This window comes from Podarcis erhardii, assembly GCF_964252035.2.
Source record: "Podarcis erhardii genome assembly, chromosome: 10".
Taxonomy (NCBI): Eukaryota; Metazoa; Chordata; class Lepidosauria; order Squamata; family Lacertidae; genus Podarcis; species Podarcis erhardii.
The window spans coordinates 76,826,706-76,844,842 of NC_138500.1; the positions used below are offsets into that span (position 1 = coordinate 76,826,706).

Here is an 18,137-nt window from a genome sequence, read left to right on the forward strand (position 1 = left end):
CACAGCGTGGGGAGCCCTGCGGGGAACTCCTGCAGGGCTCCCCACACTGCGGATGTCTGTCCGGCGTGTGGGGCGCTCTGCTTCAGGGCGCCCCACCCGCCGGGCGGCAGGCTGCTATCCGCAGGGTGGGGAGCCCTGCGGGGAACTCCTGCAGAGCTCCCCACACTGCGTATGTCTGTCCGGCGCGCGGGGCGCTCTGCTTCAGGGCGCCTCGCCCGCCGGGCGGCAGGCTGCTATCCGCAGCGTGGAGAGCCCTGCGGGGAACTCCTGCAGGGCTCTCCACGCTGCGGGTGTCTGTCCGGCGTGCGGGGTGCTCTGCTTCAGGGCACCCCGCCCGCCGGGCGGCAGGCTGTGGACACCTGCATGAAGCACGGGGCATCCTCCAAAGGGCACCCCGTGCTCCGCGCTGCCGGCTGCCGCCGGCAAGCCCTGCGCACCGGGGGGAGTTGCCCCGGGCGCGCAAGGCTTGCGGACACCTGCGCGAAGCACGGGGCGTCCTCCAAAGGGCGCCCCTTGCTCCGCGCTGCAGGCTGCCGCCTGCAAGCCTTGCGCCCGGGGGGAGTTCCCCCGGGCACGCAAGGCTTGCGGATAGCTTCCTGGAGCCTGGAGAGCGAGAGGTGTCGGTGCGCACCAACGCCTCTCGCTCTCCAGGCTTCAGCGAAAGCCTGCATTCGCCCCATAGGACGCACACACATTTCCCCTTCATTTTTGGAGGGGAAAAAGTGCGTCCTATAGGGCGAAAAATACGCTACAGGCAGCTCAACAAGGAGGCACTGGCACATGTGGCTGGAGTAAAGAGGTTCCACGAATACCTCTATGGGAGAACCTTTGACCTCATTACTGACCACAAGCCGCTCCTGGGCCTCCTTGCCAGTGATCAACCAACTCCACTGGTCCTCTCACCACGCATGCTGCTATGGACTGTCTTTCTGGCAGTGTACAGCTACCAGCTCGTCCATCGCCCTGGAAAATCAATGGGCCATGCCAACACTCTCAGTCATTGCCCTCTTCCAGCACTTGTGGAAGACCCGGCTCCTGCTTCATCGCTCCTCCTAATTGAGGACCACCCAGCAGCACTAGTATCGGCCGCCGATGTAGCCTCCACATCTGCCCAGGACCACACCATCAAACGTGTATTCAACTGGGTATGCAGGGGGTGGCTGGAAGGGTCTTTCGCACCAGAGGTCCAGCTGTTTGCAACCAGACAGCACGAGCTCTCGGCTCATCGCGGCTACTTACTGTGGGGAGGCCGAGCCGTGGTTCCCCAAAGACTCCGCCAACGCATCCTTATGAAGGCGTTGGCTCGGTGTTACATCTGGTGCCCTTGTATGGACGATGCCATCACTTTGTGAGTTGCCTCCTGTCAAGCATGCCAAGAGTCGAGACCTGCACTGCCAGCAGCTAAGGGTAATACCTGGGAGATACCCAAGGCAGCCTGGTCGAGTGTGCACATCGATCTTGCCAGACCCTTTCATGGCCGGACCTTTATGGTAGTGGTGGACGCCTACTCTAAATGGCTGGAGGTGGCCCTGATGCCCTCCACCGCTACCGAAGACGTCATCCGGGTGCTGCGGGGCCTGTTTGCAACTCATGGGTGTCCTGATGTCCTCGTCTCGGACAACGGACCACAGTTCACGTCGGGCACCTTTGAAAAGTACCTCTTGGGGCTGGGCATCCGCCATGCCCTAACAGCACCATTTCACACAGCCAGCAACGGGCAGGCAGAAAGAATGGTGCAATCAGCAAAAGAGACACTGGAGCCCCTGGAACAGAGGGACTGGCACGAGCGGGTCACTGAATACTTGCTTGTGCAGCACATCACCCCTCATGCAGCCACAGGGCAGAGCCCGGCCAAACTGCTTATGGGCCGCCGCCTCAGGTCACCGCTTGACCGGCTGCACCAAACTTTGGTGAGGCCGAGCCCCCGGGCTATACTAACGCCCCACGGTCCTTTATTCCGGGGGATCAGGTTTTTGCCTGGAACTTTGTGGTAGTGGGAGTCACAGGGCCCCATTCGTACCAGGTGGCACTCGAGGACGGACACTTGTGGTGCCGGCACATAGACCAGCTAAGGTGCAGGATTGGGGATTTGGACACTACCGCTGTGCCCCCAACTGTGGCCCCAGCTCCAGAGCAGTTGTTAATGGAAGGCGAGGCTCCACCTACATCTTCCTCACAAACTGAGGGCATGGAGCCGAACCAAGCCATTTCGTTGGGTCTGCCTGGCTCTCCAGAGACTCATACCACCGCCGTGCCTGACCGTCCACTGAGTCCGCTCGCGGTGGTTCGTTCGACAACAGCAGAGCCAGGGAACACAGGCTCAATGCCACATTTGGCCGCACCACAGTCGCCGCCAGAATCGGAAGGCCACCAGGACTCTGGTACTGGCCCTTGGCAATCCAGCAGGGTTTTCAAGCGCCCAGCGCATTTAAAAGACTATGTTCACTGGACAAACTGCACATCTAAAGCTGTATGGTGAATAGGGTCAATTAATATGCTTATGTGTTTTACTGAAACCAATACGGGTATTGCTGTATGTAATGGAACCACTATGATTGTAACTAATGCCTTATCTCAGTTTCGGATGGGTGTTATGTATTGACGTTCTCACCCTGGCCCCCAGGGGTATCGTGGATATAGTTTTCACTCAGGTCCACGTCAGTTACTTTAGGTGGGAAACCCTGGGTTGTTGTTGCTACAATGTTGACAGCCGGCTGCCTATAAAAGCAGGCCGGCTGAGCTGTTTGCTGTTCAGTTCTGTTCCAGCTTACAAATAAAGAGCTGCTTTGGAGAAATCGCTGCATCGTCTGCTATGTCTACCCACTATTTAACATATCTCATCCCCAGAAACTGGTGTGGATTGGCAGGTAATAGCCAATTTCAGCTTCCAGGGGTGTCTGGACTTTGTCCAAGTTTTGGCTCAAAGGGTTTTTCATGCCATGGTAAAAGAGCTGGCTTTCTAAAAGAAGGGTTATTAATGGAGCAGGTGTTTAAATTTGGGAAGTTCATTGTCTATGGGAAGATGGGATTTCTTTTTGGTTCATTCTAGATAAGTTCTTTCAGAGGACCATGGCGTTTAAGATAGCTAAGTGAGCTATCTACAGATTTTGCTTGGCTGAGGTTTTATTCCCACTGCTTGGGAAGTGTTGCTTTAAAGCTGAATCAGCTTTAAAGGATGTGTCAGCAATTGATAATGTTTAATAAATGCCATGCCTGTGCTGGAAGTTCCTATTGCCCAACTTCCAGAACATGCACTCAGAAAACTGGGTCTTACCAATAGGATGCCTGGTGCAAGCTAATGACTTCCTAAAAATCACTGCAACCCACCCACCCACATGACCTGGGTTGCTGTGCAGAAGAGAACCCTGGTGGACAAGCAGCGGCAAGAACAGGCCCATCTGCTTCATCCAACTGAGTCTCTGTTACACATGCCAGGTCAAGTCCTCCATCCCCAATAAAATCATGGATGGCAGTGATCTTGTGAATCATTGACCTGGCATTACACAGCAGCACCTTCGTGTCATGTGGGTCTCCCTTGCTGATTCCAGTATCCATCCGGTCAAGACCAGACACGGAGACAGCGATAGTCTTCAGACAATGACTAAACCTGCCTCCTTGGTAATGACATAGTTTGGTCGTAGCGTAACTCCTCCTCCTACCCGTGATCACTGAAATTGGGGGTCCCAGTGCAGGCCCCAAGTGGGGCCTGCTCCAACTAAACATTTGGAAAAACTTTCTGACTCTAAGAGCTGCTCAGCAGTGGAACAGACTCCCACAAGAGGTGGTGGACTCTCCTTCCTTGGAAGTTTTGAAGCAGAGGCTGGATGGCCATCTGTCATGGATGCTTTAGCTGAGATTCCTGCATTGCAGGGGGTTGGACTAGATGACCTTTGGATCTCTTCCAACTCTGATTTTCCCATTAAAATCCTGTCATTTTATCCACCATTCCTTCTCAAATTTCAGTTTTCTTTATTTCACCACCTTGTTAAGCTAAACCCATAACGCTATTATTATTCAACACAAGTGGGAACCGAAACCAAGTATTGCAGTGTGGAGTGTTCCTGTTCAGTATTCCAACCAGCCACATCATCCCTTTCCAATCCTTGTCCCTATTCCTGTTTTTCCATTCCTCCACTCCAAACAAAATTATGCACTCTGTGACCATGGAACATGCTGAGTTTCTATCAGGCTGTTTTCGGCTTGGGGCTTATTTCTTTAGGTTCCTTTTCCTTGAAACTTTTCAATACCTTTTCAAATGCACTGGCAAGAGCACTGAAGTGTTTGTGTTGTGCTGACCTTGCCACTGCCTCACCCCATCCCCTCTACCTTCCAGGAAGTGGCAGCAGTGTGACCAGGTGAGCAACAGTGTCCCATCACACCATCCACTACTGCTAAATAATCTTACAGGTATCAAGATTTTGACAATGCTTCTGTTCCCCCTCAGTGAAAGTAAAATAACCGGTCAGTCAGTCATGAATATATCTTCCTAATTAATATTATTTTCAACAGATCCTAAACTATAGTTAAAGGATGTTCATCTAAGGTGCATCTTACTAATTTTAGAATTAATAGATGTGTCATTATTTGCATGACCCAAAGTATCTAACTTTAAGGTTAAAATATTTCAAAACAAGAAGACATACTGCCAATTTTTATTTGGTGTATTTATTTCCTTTAATTTAGACAATTTATAAGCTGTCCTTCAGTAGCAGGGTTCTCAGAATGGCATACAATTTACCGTATTTTTTGCTCTATAAGACTCACTTTTTCCCTCCCAAAAAGTAAGGGGAAATGTGTGTGCGTCTTATGGAGCGAATGCAGGCTGCGCAGCTATCCCAGAAGCCAGTACAGCAAGAGGGATTGCTGCTTTCACTGTGCAGCGATCCCTCTTGCTGTTCTGGCTTCTGAGATTCAGAATATTTTTTTTCTTGTTTTCCTCCTCCAAAAACTAGCTGCATCTTGTGGTCTGGTGCGTCTTATAGAGCGAAAAATACGGTATTTTATGGGAAACACACCTCAAGGTAAAGAGAAAGCCATTGGGGAAAATAAAGAGCAGGACCTTTAATGAATGCAAGGTATTACTAGGTAATGTATTATGTGTTGCAAATAATTTTCTATTACCACCCCACACACACACTCACCTCCATCTTGAAATTTGCTTAATCTTTCAAAGTATGATGACATAGGCATTTGTACAATATCAAGGATAGCCAGTAATGTTCTAGTCAGTCTGAGTAGCTCACTGAAGCTATAAAAACCAAAGTATATAAGATTGCGAGCCAGGTGCACCACCTAAAGAAAAGGAAGGGGGGGGGGAGAAGGTCAGGAATATCAACAGAAAGAAAGAGGTCCCAACATTTAACTAGTGATGAATGGACCCACATGGCTGCCCTCCAGATCTAATCTAAATTTTGTGGTTATCTTCTGGAGATTAACAGAAATCAATCCAAATTATGGATTTGACCCAGAACAGCGTAGAGCCCTCTCTCCTACTATGAACTGTTGACAGAGCTGTACACCAGCCAATGGCTTTCAGTTTTCTCTCCTTACTGAGGAAAAAGGAGGTGGTAAGGAGACTTCCCACGAATACCCTGGCAAATAAATACCCATCAATTTCAATGTCTAAAAGTCAGTGTCTGCAGGGTATTCTGAAACCCTTCACCACCATGACCTTCTTCACTTGTAAGTTGCAGACAAGGGCTCCCAGCAGTGTTGCAGCAGAGACAAATTACAGATCCATTTCTGATGAGGCTAGATGTTATTCAAAACAGACCAGGTTTGATACCATCAAATAAAATAAAAAATGCAGACCTGAAATTTATTTCCTACACTAAATTATATGATGGTAGAATCAGTCTATGAAAGGGCAGTAGGAGTAGACAGGATTCCTAGTCCCTGCCTGTCACCATGCTGGAGCAGGCTTCTCCTACCCTTCCTTGTTCAAAGATACCACCCCAAACCCTACCAAAGTTTTCATAACCTCCAAAAGGCACTTGCAGAAGATTCGATCAGCTGATATGGGTTTAAACAAGAACCAGAAAAATAAAAATATGCTGCTTTCTCAGCACTTAAATTTTGTCACACCCACACATACAAACATACTTCTGCAGGATGGAGCTGAAAAAAACTGATGTGGCCACTCGGCAGGTCAGTCACTTATATTGTTGTTTTTAATCTAAACTGCATTTGGATGTGATTAAAGCTGACATGCTGCAATCATTAGTAATTATGTGAATTCAACAATATTTGCATAGATTTGCTATTTGGTATAATTTATTCTATTTCTTCCAGTTATGTGGAGAGATATGAAGCTATGCAGGACACTAGAGCCCTGCCCCTATAAACAATGGAAATTTAATTTTTATTTATAAAAACATTTATGTCCAACTGTATAAAAAATATCACAGTGGTTAATAAAATTGTTAAGTTAAAAACAAGTTTAAAGTAAGGAAGTTAAAAACAAATATCAATAGATCATTGTGGGGGTGTTATCTGGGTTGGGGACTGGGGAGCAGGACACCTGGACCTGCAAAAAGGCACCCACTGAATCTCTACTGGCAGAGTATTTAGGAGAAAGGCTTGATCTCTCTTTGTTGCCAAATTAGTCTCACAAACTTATGGAACGATCAAAAATGCTCTTGCAGATTATTTCAGTGGTCAAGCTGAAATATAAGGGTTCAGGTGATCTCTGAGGTATCCTGGACTCAAGTTGTTCAGGGCTTTGTAAACAATACAAGAACCTTGAACCTGGCTCAGGGGCAAATGGTTAGCCAGTGCAGTTTTTTTAACAATGGTATCACACGTTCTCTATCAGAAGCTCCCAACAACAACTTGGCTGTAGCGTTCTGCACCAGCTGGAGCTACTGAACCAAACCCAAGAGCAGCTCCACATAGAGCACATTACAGTAATCTAGCCCTGAGGTTACCAACACATGGACCATGGTGGTGACACTATCCCTGTCCAGGAACAGCTATAGCTGGTGAACCAGATGAAACTGGTAAAAGGCACTCCTTGCCACAGAGGGAACTTGGGCAAAGTGACAAAGATAGGAATACCCCCAAACTACACACTTGCTCCTTCAGAGGGAGTGCAACCACATCCAAAACAGGTAACTTGCCAATTTTCCAAACATGGGAACCACCCACCAAAAGAGCCTCTGTCTTCCCAGGATTCAAACACAGTTTATTGCCCTTCATCCAGTCCACCACTGCATCCAGTCCAGAGCTTTCCTGATTCAGCTTTCTCCTGAATTAGATGTTATGGAGAAGCAGAGCTCAGGACAGCAATACCTCAAGGACCGTCTCCCCATATAAATCTTCCCAGACTCTGTGTTCATCATCTGAGGCCCTTATTTGTCTGACTGCTCCAACATGACATCTGGAGGGTGGCAACACAAGAACGGGCCTTTCCTGCAGTGGCTCCCCTTTTTGGAATGCTCTCCCCAGGGAGGTTCGCTTGGCACCTTCATTATACATTTTAGGTGCCAGGCAAAAAGATTCCTTCTCAACCAGGCCTTTTGTGATGGCCTAGGATTCGGATTCAGATGCTGAACCTGAGGAATCCCAGCCTGCACAGGATCCCCCGCCTCCAGAACCAGCTGAGCCGGGGCTGGGGCTTGAGCCTGAAGGGTCCTCACCTGTGCTGGATCCTCAGGTGCAGGCACCAGCTGAGTCTGCTCTGGCTCCTGAGGTGATGGAGGACCCATTGCCTGCAGGTGCTCCACTCTCAGCCCCATCAGGGGAGGCTGAGGTTGCCTCTGGGTCTGGTAACCCTCCAGCCTCTCCTGAGCTGCAGAGGCTCAGGGCAGAGAGGCAGAGGGAACTAAGTTCCCGCAGGAGGAGTGCTCGCCTCCAGGCCAGGAGAGGCGAGTCACCTGTGGACTGGGGCCGCCCTATGCCTCGGGCAGATAAAAGCCAGCCAGCTCCAGTCCCAAGTTGTGGGAGCAATGTTGTTGGTAGCCAGTTCCTGCCTGCACCCTGTCCTGCCCGATCTCCTGACCTCACCCGACTCCCTGCCTTGGACCTAGCTTCAGCTTTGACGGACGGCCTCAATACTGCACCCTCGATCTCGGACTGGACTCGGACCACGCCTCACAGAAACCCACGGGACCAGCACACCTTTGGCTGATTAATATACTATAGCCTTTTAACTGTGTCTGTGGGAAGGGGGGCTACTGTTTTGTTGTCCTTGTTTTAATTAATTACTTATGTTATCTTGTATTTTATTAGGTAATAAAATGAGATACTGCTTTGAAGGGTGGTATATAACTTTAATAATCAATCAATAAATAAGCATACAGGTGACACCTCATTCCCAAACTACTAATGATCACACACAACATATTTATACAGATATTAAATAACACTGGGGAGAGAATAGTGCCCTGGAAAACCCAATAGCACAAATGTCAACAGGCCGAGAAACACTCACTCAGTGATACTTTCTGGACACAACCTTGATGATACAAATAGAACCACTGTAATACAGTGCCTCTGATGCCCATATCACTAAGTCGGTCCAGAAGGATACCATGGTCAATGATATCAAAAGTCACTGAGTGAACAAGCAGAAGTAACAGGGGCGCACTCACTCTGTCCCTCTCATGATGAAGATCATTCATCAGGGCAACCAAGGCCAATTCAGTTCCAAAACCAGGTTTGAACTCAGATTGTAGTGGATCTAAAATAATCAGTCTCTTCCAGGAATAACCTTCTCCACCACCTTTACCAAGAAAGGGGATCTATAGTTGTTACACTTTGTTGCGTCTAGGATGGACTTTTTGAGAAGTGGACACACCACTGCCTCTTTAAGTGCAGCAGACATCACCCCAAGGCACAAGGAGGTGTTTACCACACCCATGACCCATTCAGTCTCCCCATTCAGTCCACCCCAGCAGGTTTAATAAGCCAGGATGAACAATGAGCATAAGTGCAAGTATCCTGTCCACATCCTCAGGCCACCTCAGCTGCTACTGTCATAATTAGGGTTGCCACCTTTGGTTGGGCAAAATACAAGACAGGTCATGCAAAATAAATGTCAGGACTGGCCGTGGTCCTCTTCCAATCACCACGCAAACGCTTCCTGTTCTTTTATAACTTTTTATTGTGTATTAACAAACAAACTTTTAAACTATCTTTAACTATTCTTCCTCAGAGTCACTTATTTCAGATACCTTCTGAGCTCTGCTTCTCCGTGACCAGCCACCCTCAAAATGGCGAAGGCGCCCTTCCCTTCGCTTTCCCACTCTTTTTTCTAACCTCCTGGCTAGAGCTGACTTGTATCTCCCCTCCTTCGAATCTGAGCTAGAACTGAACCCTTGCCTTTCCTGGGAACATCCTGTCCCTCCCTGTTGTTCCTCTTGCTCTCTTCTATTAGATTCACTGCTCTCCTTCCCCCCCCCCCTTGGAGAAAGCTTTCTCCCTCTGGGAAACTGGAAACTTCTAACTCTAACTCTTCCCTGACAATAATGGACAAATTGGGGGGATTGGGGGTTAAAAATTACTTTACCTGATGCAGAAATGCCTTCAAAGCAATCCATTACAATGATCAAATGAAAGCTATCAGTAACTACAAACATTCCAATGATACTGAAAGGAAATCCTCCCCACCCGCTGAATTTCTGCCTATCAGAAGTAAGATAAATGTAGAAACCCAGCTAAAAAAGAAAAAAATAAGAAAGTGGAGAAAAGATAGCAACAAATTCTTAGCTTTGAAGTGGCTGAGGTTGCTGCTCCAGGAAATGTTTCACCCGTCCTCTTAGGCAGTGTTTCTTGGGTCTCTAGCTGTCTTTGGATTACACTTCCCATCCTCCCTAGCTAGTAAGACCAGTGGTCAGGGATGATGGGAATTGTAGTCTGAAAACAGCTAGAGACCCAAGTTTGTGAAACATTGTCTTAGAGCCCTTGGAAACCCAACCAAACCCAACCCAGAAGAGCCTGCTGACTGGCAAGCTCTATTGGCCAGATTGGAGTGTCAATCAGCCAGCTTGGGAGGGCAGGCTAAACCTCCAAGGTGTCTAGCAAGCTGGCCTGTGTGAGACAAGCAAGTTAGAGTGAGTGCACAAAGGAGGAAACATTAATGCCAATTTTATTTTTTCATAACTGGTGGCAACCCTAGTCACAATAGCAGCAACTTTATTCTCAGAGTGTTTAGCCAGTGACAGCTAGTTACCATGTGCTCCAGAGATCTGCCCCTTCATCAAGATTAACCATCCTACAGCCACACAGAACAGCTCTGCTGGACAGCTCCCTAAGGACGCAATGGAGGCAGTAAAGTAGGATCTCTTCGCTGCCCTCACCGCCACATGATAGGCCCAATTATGAGCCCAAGCATGTGCTCGGTTGACTCCTAAGCACGTTTTACGCCACATGCACCAACCCTCTCCCAGGCCACCTCACTGACTGCACCTCTTAGGTGTACCAAGCAGCAAAATGGACCCCACAGTGCTGGAGAGATCATATCAATGGCTCTGCAAGTCTCACCATTCCATAGTGAAACTAGGGCCTTAACAGGATCAACTGTTCTATCCATTAAAATCGTACTGAACCCACCCTCTAGCTTCAGAAATTTCAACAAACATTGCCTACAGGTTGTTAGGTATTCTTAATAACCTTCCCCACACCATACTTGGTTTGGTAAATTCAGAATCAGCAAGACCTCAAGTGGAAGGTGCAATGGTGAGGTAGGAGGCAGAGAATGATGGTAAATCAGCTAATATTCTGCCACTGCTCCCCTTTGCTCTTTTTTAAATTTGAAAAGCACTCAGTACCGGCAAGGATAACAGAAAAATACCTCAAAAGTTAGCTTGTTCTTCTGTTTGTCTCCAAAAGGAAAGGGTTGGTTCACAACTTCTTTCAAGTACTCCTCTACAAATTCCATCGTCAAAGCAAATTTCCTCTTCATGTCATTTCGTGAGTAATCTGTGAAAGAGTCATACCTACAAAGCAAGACCATGAGCAAAAGCTAAATAAGCGGGAAACAGCAGGAGGGAGTAAAGGTTTAATAAATAATTTTTGGTGCCTCACAAGCACAAATGTTTGATGGGTTGTTGACATCTCCCAAGAGCTTGTCACAAATCCCCAAGAAAGTTAAAGTGGAGTTGGCATCATGAGAATCAGCATAGACCTCACCATTAATTATTACTATTTGTAAGTTTTATACTGCTTTTAATTACTAATTAATTTGTTTTTATTGTAAGACATCCAGAGTCAATATTAAAAGGTGGGATAAATAATAAATAAAACAAAATTAAGCTGGACTATACATTCTGTTAAGCGGCTGATGATATACTCTAGAAATCTACTCCACAAACTCAAAGTTCCATTCTGAAGTTATATAAATATACAAGGCTCCTCCAAAACAACAACAGAAACCTCTACCTCAAAATAAGGACCCTTCCATGAGCACAACTCTCCTTCTATGAATGGAAGCTCTTTTGATTCACATATAGAATCCAAGCTTATATCTACACACAGCAGGAACCTGTAGCCTATTCTGGACACCAACGTAATGCATGCATTTATAAACATGTATTAGTCATGCCCATTTCTTGCCGTTTTATGTGCACACACAGCGTGGAACCCCAGGCAGCAACTCACAGCAGAGCATTAGTGATTACATGCAAAACTTGGAGCTTGTCAGCAACGGTACTCTAAGGCACATGAATTCTAATATGAAGCAGTTGCAATGCATAAGGCTATGCCAAATAGCTTCTTCCTAGGGTTAACTATACCCCACAAAAGGGTGGTATTGGTAATTTTTTGAGTGGCAGATGAATTTAAAGAGCTTTCTTCAGGATCAGGTAGTCACTAGATGATTACGATGGTGATCTTCTTCTTAGAATCATAGAATCATAGAATCATAGAGTTGGAAGAGACCACAAGGGCCATCGAGTCCAACCCCCTGCCAAGCAGGAAACACCATCAGAGCACTCCTGACATATGGTTGTCAAGCCTCTGCTTAAAGACCTCCAAAGAAGGAGACTCCACCACACTCCTTGGCAGCAAATTCCACTGTTGAACAGCTCTTACTGTCAGGAAGTTCTTCCTAATGTTTAGGTGGAATCTTCTTTCTTGTAGTTTGGAACCATTGCTCCGTGTCCGCTTCTCTGGAGCAGCAGAAAACAACCTTTCTCCCTCCTCTATGTGACATCCTTTTATATATTTGAACATGGCTATCATATCACCCCTTAACCTCCTCTTCTCCAGGCTAAACATGCCCAGCTCCCTTAGCCGTTCCTCATAAGGCATCGTTTCCAGGCCTTTGACCATTTTGGTTGCCCTCCTCTGGACACGTTCCAGTTTGTCAGTGTCCTTCTTGAACTGTGGTGCCCAGAACTGGACAAAGTACTCCAGGTGAGGTCTGACCAGAGCAGAATACAGTGGCACTATTACTTCCCTTGATCTAAATGCTATACTCCTATTGATGCAGCCCAGAATTGCATTGGCTTTTTTAGCTGCCGCGTCACACTGTTGGCTCATGTCAAGTTTGTGGTCAACCAAGACTCCTAGATCCTTTTCACATGTACTGCTCTCAAGCCAGGTGTCACCCACGTTGTATTTGTGCCTCTCATTTTTTTGCCCAAGAGCAATACTTTACATTTCTCCCTGTTAAAATTCATCTTGTTTGTTTTGGCCCATTTCTCTAATCTGTCAAGGTCGTTTTGAAGTGTGATCCTGTCCTCTGGGGTGTTAGCCACCCCTCCCAGTTTGGTGTCTTCTTCTCCTTCCCTTGTTATGGATCTTCATGGTACAAAAGTCAATACTAAAATGTTATACTGTGTTACCCACCCAGGACAGAAACCTTTTCACTTTCATGCTGCATGAAAATTCTCAGGTTTTTATTCTCAGAGATGATAAGAAATATTGTATACTGCCTTACGTTCCGGTCTGGGAAAACAGCAGGATATGAAGTAAATAACTATAATAATAATTGCTTCATAAGAACGTAAGAAGAACCCTGCTGCATCAGAACCAGAATCCATTTAGACCCAGGATCCATTAAAATTATTTAAACCAGAGTAGCCTGCCAAGGTGCTTCTGTGTGCTGCAGAAGTATCTCACCCAGTGAGGCAGAGTTGCAAGATTAGCTTCCTGCCAAGATGGGGAGGGGCATGTTCGGGTGCACCAGTGGAGCTAATCCACTGCTCTAGACAATGCACTTGTACCATGCCAAGCTCCCTACCACCTTGTTCCTCTCCCTTCCAGTAAGAGGCACTGCCAGGAAGCTAGCATTATAGCCCCACCCCACAGAAGCAAGCCACTTCTGATATGATCAGAAGCAGGCAATGGCTTGTCTTATTTGTCTTCAGAAGACTGTATACTGCCTCTGAACATGGAGGTCCCATTTAGCTATCAAACCAGGAAGCCTATCCTACATGAATTTGTCAAATCATCTCTTAAAACCAACTAGGACTGTGTCCATTATGCCATCTATGATGATGATGATGATGATGATGATGATGATGATGACGACTACAAATGAATCTGCCACCAATCAGTGAATGTTCCATTTTGTTGGTTTCAACAGAGAACTCACTCGTAAATAGTGATCTTGGTAGGGATTTCAGTCCATAGCCTGGCATACTTCACAGGCACCACTATCTCCTGAGGATCTCTATCCACATGCATATGCAGCATGAGACGGCAGAAGGAGGCTCGCAGGTCGTAAGGCAGGCTCTCATCTGACATGCAGCGCAGGATCAGATCCACCGACAGCTGTGTGGAAATCTGGTTTATAGCCAAATACTGGCGATCCAGACACATTCTTGCAAAGAGGTTCAACTGGTACCTTAGAAAAGATAATAAAATAATGTCATTTCTATTTCTGTGTTTGTTACTCAATAACCTGGTTGCTAAGGTACCAATCTAAACATCTGAGGAATATTACATAAACTCAACCAACACATTTCTAGTCTTTTACTGGACTATGGCTGTTAGACTCTCACTCAGTTATAAAATACAATCCACATTACATGGTGTTAGGCCTGGGCAATGTATCAATACATCACCCAGGAAACGATGGCAGCTTCACCCGGTGGTATACCATGAGTGAAACCACCACTGCTCCTGAGTCCTCTGCCTCCAGCACCCAGCAGCAGGAGCAAGTGGCCCCAGCTGGGCCTGAGATTGGGGAGGGGGCAGGAAGAACAGGGACAATTGGGCATGAGGTGAAGGAGGCTTGAAATCGGTGTGTGTGTGTGTGTGTGTGTGTGAAGGAAGAAGCAGTGAGAATTGGGTGCAGGGTGAAGGAGGCTTGACATTGGTGTATGTGCGAAGGAAGGAGCAGGGAGAACTGGGCATGCGGTGAAGGAGCCTTGAAACTGGCGTGGGGTATGTGCGAAGGAAGGAGGGAAATTGTGTGTGTGTGTGTAGGAAGGAGCAAGGAGAATCTGTCATATGGTGAAGGAGGCTTGAAATCAGTGCGTTTGTGTGAAGGAAATAGCAGGGAGAACTGGGCATGCGGTGAAGGAGCCTTGAAACTGGGGTGGGGGGTGAAGGAGGCGGAGAAATTGGCTCCTTAGGAAATCAGCTGCCCCGAGGAGAAAGGTGGCTAGTGAGTGACGCAAAGCAGGGAGACAGGGCTCATCCTTCCCCCCTCCTAACTTGCTGTGTGTGTTGCATCCCCTCCATTTCATATTGCAATGTTTGGCTGGTGATACATCACGATGTTGAAATGCTGACATTGCCCAACCCTGCATGGTGTACACAGCACTGCTCTGAATAAATCCCTCAACGACATTGAAATTCTTACATTTAATAGCAGTTTTGCAACCTAGCCTTGTATCCTGCCATAAGCCATGCCTAATGAAAATGTTAAGGACACAGGCTGAAAATCCACAAATCAATCAGCTGACTTACAGTATACGGTCAATCTTATGCACTTTACTCAGAAGCCTGCTCCAATGTGTGTATGTTGTGGGGAGGGCTTTCTTCCTGGTAAATGCGCCAAGAATTGCAGTCTTAATTTAATTCAATGAAACAACTTTAGTTTAAATGAAGACCTATCAATGAACTGCAGATTGTACATTAAACATATCGGGGCTTGTTCAGATGTTATTTCCCCTCCGGGAAATGAAGCAACACCAAGTTTGATTTAATTTGATGGTGGTACAACTTTACATTCTTCTATTAGCAGAGTATCTTACATGGGGCTCTTTGTAGTCTCCTAGCCATGCACTGATCAGATCCACATTCTTGTAGTTTCAACAATGCTAGTGGGTGTTCCCATGCCATTCATCTGACCCCCAGTGAAGTATCTTTCACAGATCAATAGTAGTCTTTTACCCAAAATATTAATTTAGTCCATACCCAGCAATGCGTATGCTTTCAGCCTTGGACCACGTTGCACAAAACACAATTGCAGTACCTTATAAACACAGCTTTGTTCAGTCATTGTTTTCCAAAGTTTATCCCACTTTCTGGTGGAACCATGCTGGAGATGGGTGTGTGTTCAGTATATTTTTTCTCAAAGGGAAAATTCTTACCGAATTAATGCTTAGCTCAGGCCTCCAAAATTTGTGGAGTGCATGTTGAATTCAGGCAATGAACTCTGAGGACACTGATGAATCCAGAGAACACAGAAGGAACAGAAAGGATTAACTTGTGTCCTGTGGGACAAATAATTCACCTTTTTGGAAAGCTGCTTTACCTGTAATAAGTGAGGACTTCTAAATCAGCTTTGGTGCCCTCCTTAGCTTCTTGGGCAAGATGCCTGATGGCTTTACCATGAGGTTCCTTGTTGCTATCAATCCAGTACAGCCAAACCTCTTCCTCGTCCAGATCATCAGAGAGGGTGGAGCAATCCAAGGGGTTGTCCATTTGCACTGAGACCAACCTTAAAACAAACAGTTTACACTATAACTACTAATGATCTTCTTAAAACTGTGTGAGACAATCTAAAATAATTAAACTGAGAGGTCAACTAACTTACTTGGTCTGAATGAGAATATCAGCATTTCCTGGGCTCAGCATATATTTGCAAATAAGTTCCTGAGTGACTGGGATTGCAGTTGTGTTGGAAACACACAAGTCTGACAGGTAGTCCAAGAACCTTGAGGTGAGGGGGAGATTAACAAGAAAATGGGATGGGTCACACTGCAGGAATTTATTGAAAAGAAACAACACAATGATTATCAATAGTACCCTATGCGTAAAATACTGAATGCAAATTTAAATTACATATAGTGCAAAGTTTATGTAATCTATCATTTGTTCCTGGACACAGGTTCATGATCACAGATACACAGATAAAAAGATGATCAGTGTACAATTTTTTAAAAGAAAGCAAAGAAATGGTGTGGGCTAATTCAAACCTTGGCTCTCGATTCCTCCTGAGTAAATTTACAAACGTCTCTATTTCTTTAGCTGTGATATGTTTCTCTAGTAGCTTCCTGTTGTTGTGCAGCAAAGCTGTGATTGTGTCTTCTGCCAATATATCATAGCCGATCTGAGACTGCATGATGCAGAAGTTCTTAGCAATGTATTCCTGGAAGAAAATCCCAGGGTAGTCTGTCACCAGATTGAAAGATGGAAGGTTCCACACATGACCCACAACCCATTTTTGACCAGCAATATTTAGTTTGATAGGCAAGTAGATGAGAGACCATGGTTCCTTTCTTTAGATTACTAGAAGCATACTCCATATGTGTTTAGCTATTTTAGTTTTGTTTCTATCTTGATCCTTCTCAAGGCACAGAAGCCATTAAAAATCATTAAAACACAGGTCAACAACAAAAAAATACTCAAATCAATCAAATCTTTTCCAAGTCTGATTATATTAAAGATATCCCAAGAGGAAAGTTTTGCTCTTATGGAGTTGGATTCAGGTTTGGACTTTCACAGAGCTCAGAGAAGGGCTGCTCCACAACTGTGAGGCAGCCACCAAAAATGTTGGTCTGTAACAGCTGTCCCCAACTTGGTGCCCTTCAGATGCTTTGGACTACAACCCCCATCAATCCCAACAAGCATGGCTGATGCCCATGTTGGCTGATGTGCTGTTCTAGTCCCATGGAAGAGCCTATGGAGCAAAGCAGCAAAGCAAATCACATGGAGAGCACCTGATGAGCAACTTGCAGAAGTGAACTTTTGAGCCTTTTGAGCTTCTACCTCCACTTCTGCTAGGCTTCACCCCTTTGTGGAGAACTAGAGTCTCTTGAAGGTCCAGCCTTCTGGCCTGACAAAGGGCACCTCTCTTGAATTCAGTGGCCTTGCCACTGGACTGGCAAGGTATTGCAGAGGCACCATAGATTCATAGCTGGGATTCCAGACTGGTTCAAAATTGACACCTAGACATACAGTGAAGAAGGCACTCTCACTTCACATACTTATCTTGCTGATTCACAGGACCAGCAAGAAGGTGTATCTGAGGTATGTATGACCTAAGCTATTACAAGATTTACACATCCAAATCAGTACCTTGAACTGTACCCAGAAGACAATTTAGAGTTAGTGCAGCTGCTAATCAGCATGATAATAAAAGTTGCTTCTTCACATCCCCAAAAACCTGACCAGCATACTTTTGTCTGATCAGCCAACTTTTAGCTTTGATGTTTACTTGACTCTCCTTGTAAAGTTTGCCCTAGTATGACCCACAAATGCTTAGATACTCCATGTACCAATCAGTACTAGAATATTCCTTATGACAGGAAGATTCCTTCTCACAGACTTTTGTTCCCAGGTGATTCATCAAGATGGGGGTCCACTAGTCCACTGCAGACCAGTAGGTAAAGCAGGCATGGCGCTATTCTGGAAGAGTGCAAGTACCTCTGCTAGTCTATGGTCAGATCACCTCCCCACTCTGCTCCTTTCCTTGCTTTTATTTATTTAAATAATTCTATTATGCCATGCATAGCTCCCTGGAGCCCTCATGGAAAGAAACCAGCAAAACAATAAAAGCGATAAGAAGTCAACCATATCAACCATATCAACCATATCATTAAGCAGAGGCTTGACAACCATATGTCAGGAGTGCTCTGATGGTGTTTCCTGCTTGGCAGGGGGGTTGGACTCGATGGCCCTTGTGGTCTCTTCCAACTCTATGATTCTATGATTCTATGATATCAGTTCAAAAATTACACACACAGTCAACAAATCAACCAATAAATGGCACCAATCTTTTTTAAAAAATCAGAAAACAA

At 46.0% G+C, this 18,137-nt stretch overlaps 1 protein-coding gene across 7 annotated transcripts in view; it reads right to left on the reverse strand.

Annotated features, from left to right (window-relative positions):
* The window catches only part of ITPR2 (inositol 1,4,5-trisphosphate receptor type 2), a 355,772-nt gene that overhangs the window by 247,817 nt on the left and 89,818 nt on the right, over nucleotides 1-18,137 (reverse strand). For all 7 annotated transcript variants that reach the window (XM_081879044.1, XM_081879042.1, XM_081879045.1 and 4 more), the window contains 6 exons: nucleotides 16,314-16,486; nucleotides 15,932-16,051; nucleotides 15,650-15,835; nucleotides 13,538-13,789; nucleotides 10,793-10,937; nucleotides 5,142-5,292 (listed from right to left, as the gene is read on the reverse strand). In XM_081879044.1, the coding sequence (XP_081735170.1) occupies nucleotides 5,142-5,292; nucleotides 10,793-10,937; nucleotides 13,538-13,789; nucleotides 15,650-15,835; nucleotides 15,932-16,051; nucleotides 16,314-16,486 (1,027 nt within the window). The remainder of the gene's footprint in view (nucleotides 1-5,141; nucleotides 5,293-10,792; nucleotides 10,938-13,537; nucleotides 13,790-15,649; nucleotides 15,836-15,931; nucleotides 16,052-16,313; nucleotides 16,487-18,137) is intronic.